The sequence below is a fragment of the Callospermophilus lateralis genome, chromosome 7 (assembly GCF_048772815.1).
Source record: "Callospermophilus lateralis isolate mCalLat2 chromosome 7, mCalLat2.hap1, whole genome shotgun sequence".
Lineage (NCBI taxonomy): Eukaryota > Metazoa > Chordata > Mammalia > Rodentia > Sciuridae > Callospermophilus > Callospermophilus lateralis.
In genome coordinates, this window is record NC_135311.1 from 3,789,020 (window position 1) to 3,813,769 (window position 24,750).

The 24,750-nt window shown below is 42.9% G+C and overlaps 1 protein-coding gene across 1 annotated transcript; it reads right to left on the reverse strand.

Annotated features, from left to right (window-relative positions):
• Positions 1-466: 466 nt before the first annotated feature.
• Positions 467-23,149, reverse strand: Them4 (thioesterase superfamily member 4). Its single transcript, XM_076861911.1, has 6 exons — positions 23,016-23,149; positions 20,105-20,291; positions 13,591-13,744; positions 12,657-12,767; positions 5,466-5,590; positions 467-1,056 (listed from the first exon to the last, which is right to left on the reverse strand). Exons 1-6 carry the CDS (start codon positions 23,082-23,084, stop codon positions 1,007-1,009), a joined length of 696 nt encoding a protein of 231 aa, XP_076718026.1. The 5' UTR covers positions 23,085-23,149; the 3' UTR covers positions 467-1,006.
• Between the last annotated feature and the right edge of the window lie 1,601 nt (positions 23,150-24,750).

The window sequence follows — 24,750 nt, forward strand, 5'->3', positions numbered from 1 at the left end:
CAGATTGTGTTTTCCAGAGTCTTAACCTCACAGTTCATTTTTAGTCTTGTCTGAGGCTCTTTTAGGGGTTGAATTGTCTCTCCTCCTATGAAAGGAATGTTTAAGTCCTAATTTTCAGAATTTTATAATGTGACCTTATTTGAAAATAGGATCTTTACCGAGGTAATAAAGTTTAAAATGAGGTCACTCAGGTGGGCTTACCAATATGACTGGAGTCCTTATAAAGAGGGGAAATTTGGACACAGATCTGCACAGAGGAAGGGGATGTGAAGACACAGGGGACTAACTGTAGGATTAGCAGAAGTTAGGAGAGGCAGGAAGGAGCCGCTTCCCTAGCCCTTCAGAGGAGCACTGTCTTCTCAATACCTGGATCTTGGACTTTGAGCCGTCCAGTTTTTAGCATTTTGTTATTGTCCCAGGGAACTAATACAGGCTTCTTCCAGGGATGACACAACAGCACAGCCTATGTTAGAAATGGTACAGTGATTTAATCTCCAGAACCCCAGACCACAGATTTGAGGAATCCATTCCTACAGGAACTAGTTGTATTTCCTACTCTGGCCAAAAAGGTTTGTTTGTTCAGATACAATAAAGTTAGCTTTGCAAGTTCCACATGTGCACACCCCACACAAACCCACACATATACTCCTTCATTTGGCTGCAGTATTCTGAAGTTTACAGCAACGGTTTCAATACAATTTTTTTCTCCCAGTCTCCAGCAGGCAGATGTCATGCTTGTGCAACTTTAATGAGCCTGTTCAGATTTAGGAGAACCACATTTATCCTCAGGAATGCAAAGAATCGCTGATATCCTCACAGGGAGTGTTCTTTGTTCAAAAGTTGAGATGGTGGAGAGTTCTGGGAGTCACACTTTGAAGGCTGTTCCAAAAGGTCAGTGTCAGCAGGCTTCCTTTGTGGGGGATTCAGCATGGGTGACGGAGCAGGAGTGGGGACAAAGGCTTCTGGAGGAGGGAGGCCCTCATGCAGAAAGGTGTGGAATCCATCATTAGCTCTTTTTCCTTAAACTTTTATCAGGATCCAGCTTTATAAATAAGGCTAAACCAACAAAACAGCAGAAACAGTCGTAAGTCAACTGACTTCGGTTTGATGAGCCTACCTCTAAACAGAAAGGCGCACAGGAGGGAGGCGGTCAGATTCCCGTTTGTCCCTTCAGTCTGTTTGCCCACTCTCACTTCTCAGCCAGGCTCAGAATCAACCTCTGACTGTCACAATACTATATGAGCTCCCCCGGATAGCCAGGTCCTCTGCTTCTTGGCTATTTCATGGTTCATTACCACTTCCATTAGAGATAGCCAGGGAAATGAAAAGAAGTAAAATCACTACTGAGCCATCTGGTACCTTTATGATATGGAAAGGTTTAGCAAGACAGGGATTACAAGCTACAGCCTGGAACGGAGTTATAAATTGACTGAGGATTCAAATTATTCACGATCTCCCTCCTGCTCCTTTCATCCATCATTCCTGCAAACAGCTGATACTTAGGGAGAAAATGAATTTGTGAAGATATAAAAAGCATCAACCATCAAGGGAAAAATCTAATAAATGAGACTACATTAACATTAAAAACTCCTGTCTGTAAAAAGATATCTTAAAGCAAATAAAAAAAGCAAAACAACCTTACATACCAGAAGGAGTTATGAGTAACATATATATTCATCAAAATTATTATCTAATATGAAATATATAGAGGACTCCTATAAATAGGAAAATGAAAAAATAGAAAAAGAAGCTGAGCAAACAAATTTACAGAATGGGAAACAAAAATGGTCAATAAACATGGGGAGACACTCAACCCTACTGGGTAGTCGGGGAACTGCAAATCCAGATCATGCTGAGAGGGAGCGAAGGGAGGGAAAGAGAAAGTGCTGGGGGTTGAAGTGGAGCCCTCTAGAGCCCAAGCAGGTATGATCACGTCAGGTGAACTCAGCTATCATCCATGCCTGTAATGCCCTATAGGAACATCTTAGAAAGATTATACTGAGATAAGTTATAACCATTTAATTAGCAAAGATCAAGAAGTCTTACTTCTCCATCTGCTAGAGAGGATAGGGATCACAAGAATACATTGCTGTGGGAGTCCAGTTTGATACAGTTTTAGAAAACAAGTTGGCATTCTTTTGTAAGGCTGAACATTCACATCCTACAAACAGAGAGTCTACTCCTAAGTATGTGTTTGCAGTAGCCCATTCAAATTGTTAAGAGGCCCACAGTTAAATTCACTGTGGCCTAGTCATATATGGAAAATTATTCAGCTGCAAAAATGAGGAACTTCATAGCCAACACTATGGATGAACCTCAGTGACATACAGCTCAGAGAAAAACAAAAGTCTCAGAAAAGCAGAAACATCACAATTTCTTCTACAAAGTTCAAAATCAAACAGTGAAACAGTACATTCCTCAGATATTCTTTTTTTTTTTTTTTTTTTTAAAATACCAGGGATTGGACCCAGGGGCTGCTAAACCACTGAGCATATCCCAAGTCCTGTTTAAAAAGTATTTTGTTTAGAGACAGGGTCTTGCTGAGTTGCTTAGAGTCTTGCTAAGTTGCTGAGGCTGGCTTTGAACTTTCGATCCTCCTGTGTCAGCCTCTAGACCTGCTGGTATCACAGGCATGCACCGCAGTGACTGGCCTCCTTAGACATTCTTGATAAAAATTTTTAAAAGCACATAAACAAGTTCTTGGATAAAATTTTTAAAAATAAAAACAAAACGGTACAAGAGAATAAAAAACTCAAAATTCTAGATCAGAGTTACGTTGAAGTAAGAGGAGGAGAAGGAAACAGAAATTAGGTAGGGACAAAATATTATTTAAGAGTCTATTCCTGTTTTGTTTCTTTCTTTCTTTCTTTTTTTTTTTTTTGAGGTTGGGGGACCAAGGATTAAACTCAGGGGCACTCAACCATTAAGCTACACCCCCAGCCCTATTTTTATTTTTTTAGAGACAGGGTCTCATTGAGTTGCTTAGTGCCTTGCCTTTGCTGAGGCTGGCTTTGAACTGACAATCCCCCCGTCTCAGTCCCCCAAGCTGTTGGGATCATAGGCGTGCACCACCGTGCCCAGCTTGCTCCTGTTTGATGGTCCCAAGGAGTTTCATTTTTTATTAAATTTAACACAGAAATATATTAGGAAATGAATAAATAAAAGATGACCACTCATGAACCAGTGACAACTCCGTGTACTAACTCATGGATTATGACTAATCTAAAGATGTATATTTGAGGTACACTAAAATAAAGGAAGAGTAAAAACAAATGAAAACCACTGGATATCTAGCCTGTCCAAGTCTGATGCTAAGGAAGGTAAAGCTTCATCGCCCCTCACTTGCAAAAGGCCCTGGTTGAGCTGGAAGTTGTGCAGTGCTTTAAGGATGCCATCAGGAAACATTTCTCCATGAGATTTCTAACAAAATGCCTACAGATATCTCAGCAGGAAGGGTCCTGCACCTCTAAGATGAAAGTAATACTCTGGGATTTATTTATTTCTCCTTGTAAGTAAAATTTTACTTTTATACCTAATTTTGAATTCTTTTTCCTTAAGTTGCATGAGCTTTGAACCTTGTAAAACATAGCTCCTCTTTTTGGAAATCCATGCACATAACTTCTTTCATAGGGCCAAAAAAAAAAAAAAAAAGATGTAATCCCAGCTGTTTGGAGACTGAGGCAGGAGGATGGCAAGTCTGAGGCTAGCCTAGGCTTCTTAGAGACCCTGTCTGAAAATAAAAAAAAGATCAGGGGATATAGCTCAATGACAGAATGCCTGCCTGGCATGCTTGAGGTCCTGGGGGGAAAAGGCACAAAAGGGCAGACAGAGGAATCTTCTTCCCAAGCTACTGTCCCCTTCAAGTAAGAACAAGTCATGTGTTTAGCCTTGGTGAGATAGTCCTTGCAAAGGCAGGATATGCATACTTCCCCTCCTTTCCATTTATTACTTCCTATTTTGAAAGAATTTCAAGATTACAGAAAAATTGTGAGAATAGTACAAACATGTATTTGCCCTCAAACACTGGAGAGTAATCTGGCAAAATGTGTATAAAATGACAAATATATAAAGTTATTTGTTACAATACTATTTTCAAGAGCAAAAATATGGAAAATACATGTCCAGGGCCTCCAGTCTCAAGTAACCACAAGATTCACCCTGTTCTCTTTTCCCATGCCTGGACTCTTCCTTGAGAGTAGGAACTGGCTCTCATACAGATGCCGTCTGCACTGCTCATGGGCTCGGACACCCCCGCCACTCTCCGAGGAACACCTCCCTGAACTGCTCTGGACCCTGAGGCGCTCATGCCCAACTCTACCTAAGGGTTCTTGGAATAAATTAATCAGGAAGAAGGGAAAGTAAAAGAAAAGGGGAAGCAATGAGAAGAACTTCTCTACTTTTTTTCTATATTAGTGATAAGATACTGTGTTTACTGTTTTTCATTTAATGTATGATAGCTCCATATCAAAGAATTTCCCTACTATTATTATTTTTTGTGGTACTAGAGATTGAACCCAGGAGTGCTCTACCACTGAGCTACATTCCCAGTCCTTTTAATTTTGTATTTTGAGACCAAGCCTCACTAAGCTGCTGAAGATTGCTCTAAACTGCTGAGGCTGACAGCAGTTGTGATCCTCCTGCGTCAGCCTCCTGAGTAGCTGGGGTTACAGGCAGGTGCCCTAGAGTTTCCTTATTCTTACCACAGTGTTCCTCACAATATTTCTTATGGTACAGACTCAATATAGTTTAGGGATGAAATGTAGTTCTTCAGCCAGTCCCCTGTTGAGGGATACCTAATGTTTTGCCAACTTTTTGCTATTTGCAAGTAATGTTGGAATGTAAAAATACTGGAACTAGAGGGCAGCCTAAGACATTATAATTTTGCTCACATGTTAGCATAGTTGTGAGATAAAATACTGGAAGTGGGCCAAAGGGCACATAACTTTGTAATTTTGATGGATATTGGCAAATAGCCTCTTATCAGCAATGTATAAGAACACCTTCAAGCCAGGTGTGGTGGCTCATGCCTGTAATCCCAGTGCCTGGGAAGCTGAGGCAGGAGGATCACAAGTTCAAAGCCAGCCTCAGCAACTTAGAAAGGCTCCAAGCAACTCAGTGAGATCCTGTCTCTAAATAAAATATATATTTTTAAAATATTTATTGAGTTGTAGATGAGCACATAGTATCTTTTTTTTTTTTTTTTTTAATATGGTGCTGAGGGTCGAACCCAGTGCCTTACACATACGAGGCAAGGGCTTTACCACTGAGCTACAGCCCCAGCCCCTAAATATTTTTAAAAGGGTTGGGGATGTGGCTCAGTGGTTAAGCACTCCTAGGTTCAATCCCTAGTACCAAAAAATAAACCAAAAACAAAAAACAACAAAAAAAAACCCTTAATTTGTTCTGTGAATGAGAGAATCAATCAAATCCAACAAAGCCAAAACAGAGCCCGACCGCCCCCTTACCTGTTGCCTCAGAGTGCAAGGTCTTCTCATCAACACTTCGAACATCACAGGAAACAAACAGCTTCCTTCCTTCCACTCTGTCAAGTTGGCTATCTATCACAACCACGGAACACAGGGGAATAGGTCTATCGAAGGGGGAAAAAACAGGAAAAAACATCAGCTTTGTGAATGTCATGCAGCACTGAGAGACGGGGGCGAGCACTGACTGCCACCAGCCTCCTCTCAGGGCATGGCACCCTGCTCTAGAGCCATGCCCTTAGGTGTTCCCTGGTCACATCCCAGCCTGCCCTTCAGGGCTGGGTCCAAAAGGACAACCAGGGCTCCCCGCTGTGGTGGCAGCGGCTGTCCCACCTGCAGACCCTGAGCAAAGTCTGAAGGAGGTCAAGATCTTTAGCGAAGGTAGAGCATGGAGATGATTTATACTCACCACCCTGTGGGTCAAGAAACTACTTCAGGTGGAAAGGAAATTTTCACTATGCCCCTGCCCAGTATTCCCTCCTGTGACCTTTCGATACTTCCATTACCATTCACTTTCCTAACCTCCTGATGGAACCACCAGGCTTTGCTCTCTTATGGAACCAATTCAAGATTTACCGACACCCTGGGGCACTAGGTGTTCTTGCCTGTCCAGCATCTCTTTTCTATTAAATTAATCCCAGCATTTACCTGTGCCCTACCCCTTACCTCATTCTCTCTTTCACATACTCAAATACCCCTCTCAGTGGGGACCCAGCTCTCCCTCATTCCGGCCCAAGGTAGGACTGGAGTGGACAGTGCTGCCCCCTACCTGCCATAGTGAATGGTCATGGGGCTGACCATAGGCTGAAACAGCCAATTCTGGGACTTGCCCTAGATTCTTTGGGACTGGATACTTTTTCTGCTGGGGCTGCTAGGCTTACAAGGTAGAAGACTGGATGGTGGCCATCGTGCCACTACACAGGGGGAAGCTGCCTGAGGATGAAGCCGACCCAGAGGAAAGCACGGCTGAGATTCCAGACTGCATCCTGCACGTCTGCACTCTCCATGCTCGACTCCCCAGCCACCTGAGCCAGCATATTCCACACACTCCCTTTTCCGTGTAAGAGTTAGGAAGTCTACCCCTTCGACAGAAAGTCCTTGACTAGCAGAGAGGCAAGAAAATCAGGAAATGTCCAACAATAGAGCAACTATGTTTGTAGAATATAATTTTCTAACTGTAAGTAAGGTACAGATTCCTTTGGTTGGCACAGAAAACAGGCTTTATATAATTTTCCTTAATCCAGTTTTGCAAGACAACTTAATAAGATTTGTATGAGAAACAGAAAAGTGATAATAAAGATGAAATCAAAATTTAAAAATAAATTATAAAAAAATAACAGAAAGGTTTAAGATGAAGGATGACTGTGGCCAAAAAGGACAAAACTACAGATTTCGTTCAGATGAATATTATGTCAATATATGTCAAAATGGTTAAAAACTTCGATGAAATGGAAAAGAATTCAAAACATGTTATTAAAATCAACAGTAAATATCCGGCATATATTCACTAACCCAAAAACTCTGTGGCACTTCAGGAGGCACACAGCCTCAGGTGAGCTCCGACAGTGGAGTCACACTGCCTTATGAGGATGAATGCCTACCCCTAAGTGGTGACCTCATCTTGCAGAAAGATTCTATCCTTCGTGCCCACTTGGACAGCGAAAACGTGTCTGGTGAGTCTTACTTCAGGAACCAAGGACTGCAGAAAATATTAGCCTCTACGTTATGCATGAAGCTCACTTGAAATCTTGCCTTTTATAAAGGAATAAATAGTGTGAATAAGTTGAATTGTACATTTTTAAAACTGGACTAACATTAAGTATAAGGTTATAATAACATAAAAATAAACAATAAGGGATTAGAAAGACTGAATAGTTGAATAGGGAAGACGGTGAGGCCCGAAGAGGACAGAGGAGCCACACTGGGCAGGAGCCAGGAGAACCACACAGGACTATTACGTAAACAAAAAAGCCTAATAGTTTAATGTAATAAAATGTGGGGATGTTATAGTCGCTGTGTAACCCTAATTTACTACAGATTTTTAAAATATTTTCTTGCTTTGGACTTCTTTATTGTGGCCAGAGAAACTGTTCTGTAAAATTCTGATTTAACATTAATATTGAGATTTGATTTATGAACCAATCCATGACCAACTGTTCAAATGTGTGCTGGGGAAGAAAGTGTGTTTTTTCTAATTGATGGATATAGGATTCTACATCTGTCTAATAAAATATCCTTGGCATCTTCAGATGTGGATCCTCCCCCCAAGTAGCTAGACTCCAGGTGGCCTACCTCTGTGCCTGGTTTCTCATAGTGTTCAAATCTTGGTTTTTTTTTTTTTGTGCTGTGAGTTGAACCCAGGGATGCTCTGCAGTTCTTTTTATATATAGAGAGGGCCTCTAAGTTGCTTAGGTCTCTCTAAATTGCTGAGACTGGCCTTGAACTTATGATTCTCCTCCCTCAGCCTCCTGAATTGCTGGGATTACAGGCATTTGCCACTGTGCCTGGCAAAGCATTTTTTTCTGATATTTTTGTCTGCTTGACCTACTAATAATTGGGAAGGGCATGTTGGGAGCTCCCACTATGAATGTGGAATAGTCAATTTGTCTCCATCAATTTCGCTTTATGTTTTAAGTTATTTTCTTAGGTATATTCTGATTTAGAATTGTTACTGTTCTCTATTAAGTTAAAGCCATTACAATTTTGAAGTAGCTTTCTATATCACTAAGATTACTTCAAAAAAAAAGTTTTATTATTGCCTAAGCATCAAACCAGAATGTGATGTGCATAACAATCAATCTGCTAAAAAAAAGAAAAAAGGTAAAGTCAGAGAGAAATCTCATCCTTTCACATAAGTAAGCAGACAACTTATTACAAACATTTCTAAAAACTGGTGCCCAATTCATTATGCCATAATCAGCATGTACATAATTTGATCAAACTCAATCCCTCCTACCTCTCTCCTTTCCCTTCCTTCTTCCCTCCCCTGATCTGCTTGCTCTACTGTACAGATCTCCCCTCTATTATTTTCCTGTTATTTTAATTAGTATAATTTTATGCATACATTTGTGTGTGCATAATACACAAATATATACACAAATACCCACACATATATGAGACCAAACCTAGTATTACTTTCTTGGCAATTTATGATTTTTCTTGCTACATTAGCTTTCTTCTGGCTTTTTCATAGCGTACTTTCCTTCCTTTTGAACTTTCTGTGTCATGTTTTAAATGTCTCACATAGACAGCTTCTAGTTTTTATTTTCAAATTAAATTTTATAATGTCTCTGAAATGATGATTTGGTTCATTTATATACAATGTAATTATTGCCCTTTTTATTGAGACAGGCCCTTGCTAAGTTGCTGAGGCTGGCCTTGAATTTGGGATGCTCCTGCCTCAGCCTCCTGAGTCACTGGGATTAGAGATGTCTGCCACCATACCCAGCACTTGACTCATCTTTTTTTTTTCCCACTTGCTGTTTAAAAATTTGAGTTTTTCCTAATTTGATTAGTACTCTTCTACTATTTTGGTTACTGGTTTATATTCATTTTCTTTTATTTTAATCATGCTCCCCACTGAAAAATATCAGGATGTTTGAGTATCAACTCTGTTCACCCCTTCCCAAGCTACTTGCTGCTGTGGCCGGGTATTTGAGCCATCCTTTTGTTAGAACCTAGAATGTAGACAGAGTCAGTGATTATGGTAGACTGTTCACCAGATTGTCTGCTAAGCAACTCAGTGAGATCCTGTCTCTAAATAAAATATAAAATAGGGCTGGGGATGTGGCTCAGTGGCCAAGTGCCTCTGAGTTCAATCTCTGGTACCCCCTCACCCCCTGAAAAAAAAGCACAGGCAACAAAAGCAAAAATAGAAAGTTGGACTACATTAAATAATCCAATTTTTAAAATACGCTAAAGACTTAAAAGAGATATTTCTCCCAAAGAAGACATACACATGGCCAACAATTTATGAAAAGATGCTTAATGCTGCTAATCATCAGGGAAATAAATGCAATCAAAACTACAATAAAATAACACCTCACACTTGTTAGGATGGCTATTATCAAAAAGGCAAAAAGTGAAAAACCAAAATAAGACAGGGCTGAGGTAAAGCAGTGAAATATGTCAGAAAATATGCCATATACATATAATGATACCACGTGAGAGGCCCTGAGTCCCACCCTTAGCACCCACCATCTCACATAAACAAACAGTAAGTGTTGGTGAGAAGGTGGAGACCAATATCATTGGTAAGAACGTGAAATGTTACAGCCATTATAAAAATCAGTATAGGTTCCTATAAAAATTAGAAATAGAGGGCCAGGGCTGTAGCTCAGTGGTAGAGCGCCTGCCTAGCAGGTGTGAGGCACTGGGTTCGATCCTTAGTACCATATAAATATAAATAAATAAAGATATTGTGTCCATCTACAACTAAAAAAATATATATTTTAAGAGAATTTTAATATTTATTTTTTAGTTTTCGGCGGACACAACATCTTTGTTTGTATGGGGTGCTGAGGATCGAACCCGGGCCGCACGCATGCCAGGCGAGCGTGCTACCGCTTGAGCCACATCCCCAGCCCTAAAAAAAATATTTTTAAAAAATTAGAACTACCATATGATCCAGCATCCCATTTCTGGTATTTACACAAAACAATTGAAATCCAGATATTGACAAGTATTTGCACCCCAATGTTCACTATAGCACTATTCACAACAGCCAAAATGTAGAAACAACCACAATGTCTATTTACAGATGAATAAAGAAAATATGTCATATACCTATAATGGTATGTTATTTGGCCTTAAAGAAGGAAATCCTACAATATAAGACATCCTTGATGAATCTTGAAGACATTATGCTAAGTGAAATAACCCAGTCACAGAAGGACAAAATGCTGCAATAGTTCATCTAAAATTGCCAGACTCAGGGTTGGGCTGTGGTTGTTAGTGGTGGAGCATGCGCTTAGCATCTGAGAGGCTCTGGTTCAATCCCCAGTGCACTCTCCCCTAAAAAAAAAGTCAAACTCATAGAATCAAAGACTAGAATTGTGGATACTAGTGGCTGGGGCCCCGAGGAGAAATGCAAAATCGCTAATCAACAAGCATAAAGTTTCCATTATGCAAGATGAATAAGTTCTAGAGGTCTACTAAACAACACTGAACCTACTGTTAACAATATTGTGTTGTGCACTTAAAAATTTGTTAAGAGGGCAGATCTCATATTAAGTGTTTTTACCACAGTAAAATAAAGTTAAATTTAAAAAGGGAAGACGTTTCTTCTCCTCTTCTTCAATCCTGCTGTCCAGGACACGTGATGGCTCTTGCTGCTATTCTGGACCACAAAGTTAGATGGAAGGGGCTTGCATCACTGGACACCACAGAGCTGTCACACCAACTCAGGACGCTGTTTTCTAGACTTATTTTGCATGATAATTTTCAATCTTACTTCAGTAATTTTAATTTTTAAAAAATATTTATTTTTTAGTTGCAGTTGGACACAACACCTTTATTTTATTTATTTTTATGTGGTGCTGAGGATCGAACCCAGGGCCTCACACATGCTAGGTGAACACTCTACCGCTGAGCCACAACCCCAGCCCCTAATTAATTTTAATTTGAAGTTACTATTATTGGCAGCTGGGGAGAAAGAAGTTGAAATAGCTGGCCCGTGATTCTGTGTGTGTGTGTGTGTGTGTGTGTGTGTTGTGAGAGAGTGTGAGAGAGAGAAAGAGAAAGAGACACCCCCCCCCACACACACACACACGGGAAATACACTTCCAGGGAAAACAAACAGCCCTGTCTAATCTTTTCCCACTGGACCTTCAGGTAAATAGGCCCAGGTTGGCACCATAGACCACTGGCTAGTTGGTCTGTTTTTATGAGTAAAGTTCTGTTGGAACACAACTATAATTATTTAGTAATTGTCTATAGCTGCTTTTGTGCTACAATTGCAGAGTTGGGTAGTTATGCCAGAGACTGTATAGCCCACAAAGCATAAAACATTTACAGAGAGTCTGCTGACCCCTGAAATAAACTAATGATATTTTCTAAAAGAAAGTGCCCTTTTTTGTAGAATGCCCTTAGTAGGACATGCCTGTGAGAAGGATTACCTAGAGAACTAAGAATTATCTATAGGAAGTAAACCATTAATCTGTGAAGCATGGCTCCCAAAAGACTGCCACGTGAGCCACACGAGCCACACAGCTCTCTGGGATACATAAAAGGGAGATGTTTTGTACCTTAAATGTTTCCTGCTACGTGAGGTAATAAAACCTCACTTGAAGACCTTGTACATTGAACTCCCTGTTCTTAAATTCTGTTCTGCTCTATTGCCTTCTGTTTCTATGCCAATATTACTAGTTTATTTACTGTAGGGGTACATCAGCATGATGGAAGATCATGCTCAGGTTTGTTTTTCATAAATTCCAAAGTCAGGGCTGGGGATGTGGCTCAAGCGGTAGCGCGCTCGCCTGGCATGCGTGCGGCCCGGGTTCGATCCTCAGCACCACATACAAACAAAGATGTTGTGTCCGCCGAAAACTAAAAAATAAAATATTAAAACTCTCTCTCTCTCTCTTTAAAAAAATAAATACCAACGTCATTTCCCTTTTATTTATCTGTGATATTTATGTAAAACCCCTGTTTTATTATGTAGTGGATGTTAGCGTTCCACCCAGACCCCCTTGGATTCCTTTTTTTTCATTTTGCCAAAAAGTGTTTTCCCATGGGTACCACATGAGATCCTGTGTTTGGGGGAAAAAAAAGAAATGTGTGTGTGTGTGTGTGTGTGTGTGTGTGTGTGTGTGTGTGAATGTATATGGGGGGAGTGTGTATGCACCTGTGTACCTGCTTTCCTAAAACAGCCTTAGACCTGGGAGTTTATAGTCTCAGAGCAGACCTCATCCTGTGACTGATGTGCCCTTGCCTGGGGCGGGGGGTTGATTCTGGGGCATACACTTCATAGTGGAGCTCCTTTGTATGATCAGCTGAAGCTACATGAGCCTTGGTTGGCTCCCTTGCCTCCAGTGTCCCGATTCTGCCTCTCCCTTGCTAGTGTCCTCTGGGGGCACTTCCTTAACAGCCACTGGCACATGAGTCTTTGCCTCAGGATCTGCAGTGGGGGCATCTGACTCTGACACCTAAGGAGAAGAATTATTATGAGTTTACCTTTTAAAATTGATGTTGAGATTGGCAGTCATGACAATCCCCCCAGCTCTACATGCACACGTACCGGTGGTGGAGTCCATCATGGTTGCAATAGCACCTCCATGAACAAATCTAGTTACAATGGCAGAGAGAGAAAAATGGTCTCCGAAGTTTGGGCATCAGAGAGGGAGAAATTATCTAAGCATCTTCACACAATTACTTTGGAGAGGTTCACTTAGTCCATATTCAATGTTTTGAATGTCAAATAATATCCCCCAAATTCAAAGCATAATACTGTAGAGTCTTGAGCACTTACATAAAACAGGAACTTAATAGCAAAAACATACAAAAAACTAAAATATACTTTAAAAATTTATATCATGCTTCTATTAAACAAACTATACATATTCAATGTTTAAAATTTTAGAAACTGCAGTAAGAAGAAAAAACAATTTGCCAGGTGCAGTGGTACACACCCGTAAACCCAGCAACTCAGGAAGGAGGCTGAGCCTGACAACATAGTAAGACCCTATATCAAAATGAAAAGAAGAAAACAACAACAACAACAACAACAAACCTGGGGATGTAGCTCAGTGGTAGAGCCCCACTGGGTTCAATTCCCATTACTGTAAAAAAGAAAAACATAAGGCCTACGATACTATCATCTAGTCAGTGTCAGGCTATTACTAACATGTTAATGATACTCCCCCAAATTATACTCTATTGCCCTATGCTCTACAATAATATGTTCTCTAAGTCCTTTGATATTATATTAAAATTTTAATTAATATTAACAATATAGGTAACACTTCTTTTATAATATATTATAAACATCTTTCTGTCAATAAATTACATCTACACTACCATTGTAATGTCTTCTTTGTAGTCCCTGGACACTTGAGGGTGCTAGCAGATAGAAATCTTTCAGTTTACTTTGCTGGGCTATCCCACTTACCCAGGTGGTCCCTGCAGGTGAGGACCTACTTGAAGAAAGCAAAGTACCCTTTTCTCAGCATCATTATAGAACATCACATATTCAAAGCCCAGGCCATTCTCAAAGCTTCTTGTGAAGAGCTGGGCACGTTCTTCTCCTTTTACGAGACTTGGGTCTACAGGGAAACGAGGTAGAGGTCATAGGTGGATGAGAAACAGGTATAAGAGAAGGCTACGACCCAGCTAAGCACCTTTCATGGTGCTTAAAATCATATGTGATGATTGATTTAAATGTCAATTGGGTTCAGAATTGAAAGGGATGGGAGGGTCCCAAGGGAAAAAAATATATAGGATCTTTGCCACTGTGGACTTATTAGTCTAAACGGGGATGCAGTAAATATTCAAGAAAACTCAGCACTTAACTATAAATGTAATCAGGAAACACAGATGCTAACTACTGAATAAAATGGTAAGGTACAGACAGAAATTCTTCTTGGAGTAGACAGGCTTTAAATGAGACTTAAAATGAATAATCTAACAGTAAGGAGAAGGTTTTCCTGGCACATATAAGTTAAACCTGTTAATTATACTAGATCAGAAACAGGGCAAGTTCAGAGCAATACACAGTGAGATTCTTATGTCAGCCCCCAAACTAGGGGTAGAACCATTAGGGTTTATGAAATCAAATCAATGGGTTATAAACATCCTTTAAAAAGAAGCACAATATGTCAGATATATTCTGGGCAAACACTGCTATGCTTGTTTAGTTTTTTCCACTTACACAACTGCGTGGAAGAAGTGTTCTAGGTTAAGTCAAAATGTAGGTTACTAAAAATAAAGACGGAAAGCTATTGCTTTATGAGAAGGGTGTCCTTTTATAATTATTTTAAAATTTAATCTTTTTATTCTTAGCTTTCTTTATAGGTCATCTGATTTGTCATGCATAAAACTCTCTAAGTTTCTTTCATTTCTATTGAATTCATACTTATAAACTTGGAAAAAGATATAAGAAAACCTGGGAGAAGCGAGGAGGACAGGGGAAGATGCCGTTTTCTTAGGTCATCTACTGGACAGTCACCCTGTACTTTCGACTTTGTATGCCCATCAATTGGCACAGATACGTATTGGCACACACTACATGTACTCAGAGGACCAGACACAAACTTAAAATTAAGGATCAGTATTATGGCACAACAGAAAGAATCTTGGCCTAGGAATTGGGAAAATTAACATTCTTGGGCTAGCTCTGGCCTAGAACTATCCCTTTTTCTCCATAGTTTATGGATAAATGAGGAAAATAAGAATGGTAGAACAAGTTGTAAGAAACACAGAATCAGACTCTGACCTTCTGAAGTGGAACCTGCTTTAACAAGGTTTCCAGGTGTTTCCTATCTGTGTTGGAATCTGAGAGCGGGTGGCACTGAAGGCAGCAGAGGACTACCAGGATCAGCTCTGCACTCTGAACCACTCTGACCACAGGGGGGCAGGAGGGGCTTTGAGCAGGCAGGAGAGCTTAGAGGACACCAGGAAACCAACAATCCTACTGAATTTGGGACTCAGTCAGCAGGGGTTTTTGTGAAGGCATTTTGGTGGAGTTCATCAGGTAGGAGCCAGAAGGCACTAGGTCAGTCAACTAATTGTGTGATGTAATGATACCCAGAATGGAATCAGTAATACAAATCAACTACATTTTAACTTATTTGAAAAATTTTTAATCTTAATTAAGAAAAACTTTGGTGCTACAGGGTGAAGCAAATACCTTCAGCATGCTAGGCCAGCATACTCCCACTGCACAGCCCTAAAAATAGCTAAAATTTACCTTCATTCATAAAAAAGAATAATTCTTATCTCTGTATTGCAGAATCTAAAAAGAAGTTTAAGTTTCTTTCTTGGTTGAAGTAGTTTTACTTTTGTTTCATTTATTCTTTCAGCAAACACTGAAACATTTATGCAAGCACCAAAAGGTAAAGTACTTTGCCCAAGATCACATAGCTTTAAATTGTGGAACCAGAATTTCAACCCAGAAATTTGTGGGACTAAATTTCAATCACTGAATTAGGAAACTGTCAGATTTTGGATGGCTTGTAAAGCCACGAGACAATGAGATTATCAGAGAGCTGAGAAGGGGGTACTAAGCACTGAGACATGGGGGCAACCAAACATTCAAAGTTTGAGGATGGGGAAGGGGGAGAAACTAACACAAAAAACTAAAAAAGGGGGTGAGTGCAGTGGGAGAATGAGGTGACCTGGAAGCCGAGTTCAAGGAGAAAGGAGACACAAGGAGTGCTAAAAGCAGAGAGGTCACTGGATTTAGCAGCAGGAATATCACTCGCGTCCTTGACAGAGCAGTTTGATGGAGTGATGGGGGTGAGGGTTTGAATGGAGTGGGTTCCAGAGATACCAGGAAGATAAATGCAATTGTGGTGTGTCTCAAGTTGAGAAAGATCTAGCAGAGAGATATGTCCTCCACAGGCCAAAGGGGAGGTGATGCAGTGCAGAAATGGCCCTGTAGAGCACAGACAGTTCATGCATGCAGAGAGAAGCAGAGAACTGGGACCAGGGCAGGTGGGAGGAGGAAGGAGGCAGCGAGAGCTTGGAGATTCTCTTCTGATGGCTTTTATTTTCTCTTAGTGAAACAGGAAGTAAGATCAGCTGACAGTGAGAATGGGAAAGAAAAAATCAGAGGCATGAGAAGAAAGAAAACGGTAGGAAATAGTAAGGTAGGAGAGCCAGGAGAGTGAACAGACTAGATTTGCACATATGGTCATTAGGCAACATTAAGCTCATTAAAAAACATTAAGTCATTAAAAAAAAATCACAATCCCCAAAACTACTACCGAAAGATCTGTTTAGATGATCAGATGATACAAGGTCATTCAGAAATATCTGTTAAAGCTCCAAGAGAGCAGGGACCCTCCTGCCTCAGTCTCCTGAGTTGCTCAACAATTATTAGGTGAGTGAACAGATGCTGTGTACTGCAAATAAGAAACCAAAAACGTCTTCACAATGGTTTTAAAATGAAGAATGTAGCTGGGTACTGTGGCACATGCCTGTATCCCAACTGAGGAAGGTGGATAAAAAGTTTGAGGCCAGCCTCAGCAACTTAGTTGGACCCTGCCTCAAAATCAAATATAGGAAGGGATGTAGCTCAAAGGTAAAGTACCCCTGGGTTCAATCCCCAAAGGAGGAGGAGGAAAAGGAGTGAGAGGCAGAAGGGGAGGAAGAGGAGGATGAAGAGGAATAATAATAATGTATTAGGTATATATTTATATATAAGGTTCTTCAATTGGATTCAGTAAGGCAGAAGGGAACAAATAGCTCACATGAAAGACACGGGGTGCTGTCTGATGGTAAATGAACTGTGCGACATGGCTCTTATTCTAAGCAAACACTAAGGATTCTGACAGACTGCAATATGTCCTAGGTAAAGCAGCCAGGAATATGAGCAGAGAGAAATACCTTCTGGGAGAAACGCCTGAAAACAACAAAGACTGGACTGGCAGGTGAACCGGAGTAGGATGAAGTATCTAAGTCCTACACACCAAAGGATGCAAGTGAAGGAATTCTCATACTGTGTCCTCATACATGGCAGAACTCAATGGAGGAATCAAAGTTACAGGAGAGACTAGAACTCACTGATTCATACCGTTGTCCAAAATGGAAGAAGCCCTTTGTTCCAAGTACCCCATGACTGCAGGGATTCAAGTTAAATCCAGATGACTGGTTGTGAGGGTGCAGAAAGCAAGAAAAGACAGGAAAAAAAAAAAAAAGTAGTTTCCAACTTTTCTTTTAATTGAGGGAGCCTACTGTCTTTCTTCCCTTCGGTAGCAGTGGCTTGATAAGGAGAGGGCCAGATGCTGAGCTCCATGAGGGTGGACACCTCCTGTTTTCTTCATTGACATATCCCTGTGCCCAGCACAATGCTTGCCACAGTCGATACTCAATTGATATTTGTAAAAGTAAGAAGGCTAGTGACTCTCAAGAGGGAAGAGGAAGAAGTATCCTAACAGTCCCTGTTAAGTTGGTGCCCCAGACTAAGTGGATGATTTTCAAGGTTCCAACTCTCAGATGCTGTTTATTTATCCTGATTTATCTACTCAGTCTGTTTCAATAACTACTCACACTTATAAAACTCTTGAAACCAGTGGTTCCTAACATTTTTGGGTAATGAACTCCTTTGAGAATTTTATGAAAATTATTAACCATTTAAAAATGAATATCCCTTGTGGGAGGGCAAATTACTGATTTTTTAATATTTGTCTGAAAGGTAAACAATTTCCTTTCTCATAAGGGGAGGTGCTGCAAGGCTTTGTTTTTAAGTGCAAAAGCCTAATTTAAGATTCTAATTAGGTACTATAGCATCTTCTAAAATGGAAAGGTTAGCATTATTATGTCCATTTAAACAGAGATAAAAATCAAAGACGAATTCAATAAGACTAGCTTCTCAGGTGTGAAGATAAAACCAGTTTAAAAAACTTTGTTTCTAGTCAGTTATTAACATTATCATGAGGCAGGAGAAGGGGTTAAATGGACAAGCAGGGAACCTGGGATCCTTTGAGGTCAGGTCTCTGTGTAGCAGGGCAGAGAAACTACAGACACAAGCCAGGCCTCATCAAGGTCAGGCCAACTCCAATGTAAGTTGCGGTGGGGGCGAATGATAGTGAGACATCTACAAAAAAGGTATGGTAACCTGATTGGATCACAGGGCACATGAAGAGCTCAATGAATGCCTTTCCCAGGATTGGGCTAGCTCCCTTCACCTTGTACATCTATATAAACCCTAGACAGTAGCCACTTTCTAGTATCCCTCTCTATGGATCCCTCCTCTGCTTTCTTACACTAAGAACTTCAGTTACTTTGCTCTTACCCTTGTATCTATGGATTTCATTATTTGAATTTGTGAGACAATGAATCCACATTCTGTGCTATAATCAGTAATCAGCTGGTTCTCAAGTTCTGAGTCAAATGAATCAACATCATCTGCAAGTTTGTTAAACATAGATTCTCAGGCTCTGCATCAACTAAAGGTCCAGGGGATTCAGATCAAGTCAGGTATCAGAAATACAATAGCAGTTTAAATCTTCAGTGATTGTAAAACCTATATGCCAAGCAGACTCATGAAGAGAAGTTTTCATATGTCCCTTTCAAATCACAATAGCTGTCCTGACTGTGGTTTTACTCCTACCAGACCCAAGAAAGGAGGTATGAAGCAAAGAGGTTCAGTATTCTAATTCCTAAACAAGGGATCTGGCACCACATTTCAGAGCCTAAAAAGGGAAGGGAGAGATAAAAATCAAGTAGAATACTTGAATACATTCCCTGGAATATTTCCTTCTTTTTTTAAAAAAATACATATTTTTTAGTTGTAGATGGACACAGCACCTTTTGTTTCTTTATTTTTATGTGGTGTTGAGAATTGAACCCAGTGCCTTACACATGTGAGGCAAGTGCTCTACCACTGAGCCACAACCCCTCCTTCCTTCTTCCTACAAATATTTATGAACACTTACTATGTACCAGGTATTCTTCTCACTGGAGATACAGTAGGGAATAAAACATACAAAAATCTCTGCTTCTCTGAAATTTATGCACTCATGTTGAGATACAAACCATTACATTAATAAAACACTAAGCATGTCAGATGGTGTGCAATGGAAAGAATAAATATACCCTATACACATATAACTAAGTGAAAAAAGACAATCTGAAAAGGCTCTGAATGATTCCAACTATATGACATGCTGGAAAAGACAAAATTCAGTGATCTGTGGTTGCCAGTTTAGAAGGGAGACATGAACAGGTAGAGAATGGGATTTTTAGGGCAGAGAAACAATTCAGTATGACATTATAATGACATATATATGTCATTATGTATTTGCCAAAACTTATAGCAAATACTACACAAAGAGTGAACCCTAATATAAACTATAGACTTTGGTTAATAGTAATGTATTAACATTAGTTCATGAATTATAATAAGTTTACCACAGTAATGCAAGATGTTAGTAATAGGGGAAATTGGGTGAGAAGCAGGTAAGGGATATATGGGAACACTATACTTTCTGCTCATTTTTTAAAATAAACCTAAAATTGCTTAAAATGTATATTAAAAAATCAAACAGAATGATAGGAAGTACTGTGTGTGTGTGTGTTGGTATAGGGTGGGTTGCTTTTGGGGTTTAGAATCTGGGAGATAAAGGGGTTACCCAAGTATTCTGAACTCCTGAGGGCGATGAAGCCAGATACCAGGATAAAGGGCAAACTGAGACCAGTAATGACAGCCTCAAGACAGAGGGCTGATGAGTGTGTGGGCGGCCTTTCACTCCTGCTGCTGAGGATGCCAGGATTGAGATAATCTTATTCTTAACAATCGGCTTTAGATTCTCCTATAGTCTGCAAAATAACTGTTGGGATTTCTGGCCTATAAAACAGGTGTACAGAAACCCCTGGACTATACTCCTCTTTTCAAGTAATAAGTGTTCTTAGTTTTATACTTGATATTCCAATATTATTGATAGGAAAGTGGTTGCTCCTACCGAGATAAAGGGTTTGGAATTCTTGAAAATTTTTAGAAAAAATGTGTTTGTATGAAGGCAAACGTTTCCAGGAGCCATCTTCACATTTCTTCATGAACTGGTCAAAGAGGAGTCTTAGGTCCTTGCTCCAGCTGGGGTTAGGGAGAGCACAGTCCTTCTGAACGACCTCCTCAGAAGAAAATGACCTCTAAAACACAGAAGAAAAAGAAGATTAATGGAAGGTGCATCCTATTTCATAACACATTCTTTCACTTTTTTCTTTGTTTTTGATACTTGGGATTGAACCCAAGGGTGTTTTTTTTTTTTTTTTCCTTTTTGAGACAGGGTCTCACAAAGTTGCCGTCTAGCCTTGAATTTATGAATTTCCTGCTTCAGCCTCCCGAATTGCTGGGATTATAGGTGTGTGACACTGAACTGGGCCTATTCTCAAGCTTTCTTTTTTTGTACAAGGGATTGAACCCAGGAACACTTGACCACTGAGCCATATCCCCAGCCCTTTTTTATTTAGAAACAGGGCCTTGCTAAGCGCTGAGGCTGTCTTTGAACTCACAATCCTCCTGCCTCAGTCTCCTGAGTCACTGGGATCACAGGTGTGCGCCACTGTGCCAGGCTATGCTCCAACTTTCTAAGACCATCTTAGTGCTTTTCTTCCTCCAGAGGATTGTCATTTCAAAATGGAAGGGATGTTCCAGATATCACTTGGTCTAACCTCCTTGAAAGAAAACAGGAGATTGAGAAGATAAATAATTTCCCTAACATCACCCAGCTAGCTACTGGCAAAGCCAGCATTAAGCCCAGATGAGCCAGGCACTGGTGACAGAAATGAAGGACAGACATTGTCTTCCACATAAAAAGTATATCAGAATGTGGGTGGAGATGGGGGGAGTATACCAGTGTGGTATGCACAGGAAACTAAAGCACAAGGGAATGGTCTTTGTCTCAGGTTGGGTCTCTAACTTGAATATTGATTAGTCAAACAGAAATGAGTCAGCTGGAAAGAGTACTGAAGGCAAAGGAACACTGTGTGAAAAAGCCAGGAGGCATGAAAGCTTTGAAGAGACTTATCACAACTGTATGAAGTAGGCACTAATTACCACCCTACTTTACTTTAAAGCCTAAAGTAGGCTTCCAACTGTGCTATAAAGCAGTAGTACTTATTCCTCCTACCTAATTGTATTTTGGAACTGGTTATCCAGCTTGTATTTCTCCTCCTCGTTCTAGTCTTTAGTGACCCTCTATTCTACCTTCTACTTCTATAAAATTGACTTCCACATATGAGTGAGGTATTTGTCTTTCTGGGCGTCCTCCAAGTTTTTAAATGTATTTTTTTTAATATGCTTTAATCTCAGTAAGAAATATAATTTTGTGTTTTTATTGGTTTAAATTATTTAGCATTCACTTTCTCATGTTCTTAATCTTAGAAAAACATTTTTTTGGGTGGTATAGGGGATTGAACTCAGGAGCGCTTGACCACTAAGCCACATCCCCAACCCTATTTTATATTTTATTTAGAGACAGGGTCTCACTGAGTTGCTAAGCACCTTGCTATTGCTGAGGCTGGCTTTGAACTAGCAATCCTCCTGCCTCAGCCTCCTGAGCCACTGGGATTACAGGTGTATGCCATTGTGTCCAGCTACATATCAACATTTTTAACAGTAGAGAAATAGTTCTTTAACCTGATGTACTATAACTGCTTTTAGTACTTTAAATTGATGTACTACTATAAAGTCAACGATTTAAGTTGAACATTTAAATTGTTTCCAATCTTTTACTGTTCTAAATGAAAATGTTCAAGAGAACATTATGAATATAGTCTTTTCTCTTTTGGATTATTTCCAATCCAAATCCAGTTGAGTTTGTTACCCTTGATGGACACTATAATGTGGGAAATAAAAATATGTTAAGTGTCAGTTTAAGAGGTAAATGCACTTGTAAATTTCATAGCATAGACTTGGAGGGATAAATGCCAGGGATAATCATTATCTTCTGTTGTACTAAGTAGAGGAAAGACTACTTGATCTTTGGTTCCACATTTATAAAAGTGGTACTCAGAAGAAGGTATTTTTTTTAATGACCTTTTAAGTTACTGAGTAGGAAGAATCACAACTTAAAGCCTGTAAATACTAAGACTTAAATATTCCCAACACAGATTATAAAGCACTCACACACAATTAAGGGAATCAATTCATCTTTGTTGTAAGATGAGCACATTTTCTTTTCCAATGGGCAAGATAGTTCACGACTAACGACCAATGTGCATGCATTATTCTTTAGCAGAAAGCTCAACAACTTAATGAAGATGCCACACGCAGATATTTTAACTTTGCAATCTGACCCCATTCTCCCAAACTAGGCTGCAAGCTCCTTAAGAGAAAGGACCTTTTCTTGGTTATCTGACGATACCGTCCAGGGCCCACAGCGCCTGGAGCCTCGTCGGAGCCGGACAGACAGCAACTGGCCAGGCCAGACCAACGTGAACACAGCTCGGACACCAGGTTCGGGCACCGAGTCCCGGCAGAACCTCACGTAATCACCCAACGGTCTTCCAGGGCGCGGAGACCATTCGGAGGCTCTGACCCGGAGGGTGACCTCAGCCCGACCGCGGCGCCCGCCTAGGCTCCCCGAGCTCGGCAGGTCCGGGTCGGGCCGCCGGCGCCAGCCGCTCTCCGAGGCCAGCTCTCCCGCGTGCCCCTGTCCCCTCGCGCCACCTTCCTAGGTCGGTACCAGAGCCGAGCCCACCGCGCGCCGCGTCAAAAGCGAGTCACCCTCCCTCGGCTTTCTCAATGGTGGGAACCTCAGGCCGTGAGCGTCCCGAGGCCGCGTCCCTGCTGCTGCCGCCTCGGCGCCGGCGCGGAGTGGGCAGGCAGCGCCGTCCTGCCCTGCCCGGCCCCGCCCCGCCCGGCCGACTCACCCGCAGGACTCCCGGCCAGCCGCGCGGGGCCCCAGGCGTGCGCAGGAGCGCAGCGCAGCTCCTCAGCATGGCTCCGAGCAGCCGCGGGCCGCCGACGAGGACAGCGCGCTCCCCCGCCGGATCCCGGGTCTACCCCGCGGGGGCGGAAAGGCGGGGCCTCCCCGAGGCCCTCGTCCCGCCCCCCGAGGCCCTCGCCCCGCCTCCCGAGACATGGCGCCTAGCAGGGACCGGGCCGCCCTCAGCGCCGCCCCCCGAGACCCACCTCCCTCAGCCCCGCCCCCAGCCCGGCCCCCGAGACCCACCTCCCTCAGGCCCGCCCCCAGCCCGGCCCCCGAGACCCACCTCCCTCAGCCCCGCCCCCAGCCCGGCCCCCGAGGCCCACCTCCCTCAGGCCCGCCCCCAGCCCGGCCCCCGAGGCCCACCGCCCTCAGCCCCGCCCCCAGCCCGGCCCCCGAGACCCACCTCCCTCAGCCCCGCCCCCAGCCCGGCCCCCGAGGCCCACCGTCCTCAGCCCCGCCCCCAGCCCCGCCCCCGAGACCCGGCGCCCAGCGGGGACCCTGCAGCCATTAGCGCCGCTCTCCGCGCCATCCCCCTCGCCATTCCCCTGCCCCGCCCCCCGGGACCCGTCGCCTTCGGCGCCGCCCCCCGCGCCAATCCCCACCTGGCTCCCCAAGACCCGCCGCCTAGCGGGGCCCGGGCGGCCCTCAGCGCCGCTCCGAGACCCGCTCCCTGAGACCCGCTCCCTGAGACCCGCCGCCTAGCGGGTGCCGGGGCCACCCCTCGAGACCCGCTCCCTGAGACCCACGGCCTAGCGGGTGCCGGGGCCACCCCTCGAGACCCGCTCCCTGAGACCCGCCGCCTAGCGGGTGCCGGGGCCACCCCTCGAGACCGCTCCCTGAGACCCGCCGCCTAGCGGGGCCGGGGCCCCTCGGAAGCCCGGAGGCGGCCGGGACCGTCCCCCGCGCCTGGCCCCGGCGCTCGCAGTTTAGCTGCCGACCTCCCGGCCGTCGGATTGCAGCGGTCCCTGTAATCCCAGCAGTCAGTCCTCCAGCCTGCGACAGACTGCCCCTCCGAAGGTCGGGCGCGCGGACCAGGGGTGGCACGGAGGACGCCGGCCAGCGGGTTCACAGGGAGCCTGCTGGGTGCGAAGCCTGAGGGGACTGGAGAGCGGCTTCCCGCTGTGGCTGGTGACGCGGGCCCGGGACCCCAGCGGCTCGGGCGGCTCGGGCGGGAGTCCAGAGGCCCTGGCGACTCAGGGAGACCCTTCCCGTAAATGAAATACGCACGAAGCCTGGGGAGGGGCTCAGCAATGGAGCGCCCCTGGGGTCGAAGGTAGATTGGAACCGAATGGAATTCCAGGTTCAGGCCCGGCACCGGCCGGTGGAGGGCTGTGGCCTTCCCTGCCCGTGCCCTATCACTTGCTCACCCTATTAAGCAACCGATGGAGACACCAGTCCCCAACTCGGACTTTTTCAAATAGAAATCGCAGGGAGATTTGCAGGATGCGTGGGTTGACTGACTTCCAAAGACTCATTGGCTTTTCGGTCTTCTCTGATTTTGAACAACCCCTGCTACCACTAATGACAGCTCATACAAACTCTTCCATGCTCCTGGCCTCTATTAACTCTTGTTTGTTCTGACTATAAAAAGGATGAGTACTGGGGCTGGGGAGGTGGCTCAAGCATAATGCGCTCGCCTGGCATACGCGGGGCACTGGGTTTGATCCTCAGCACCA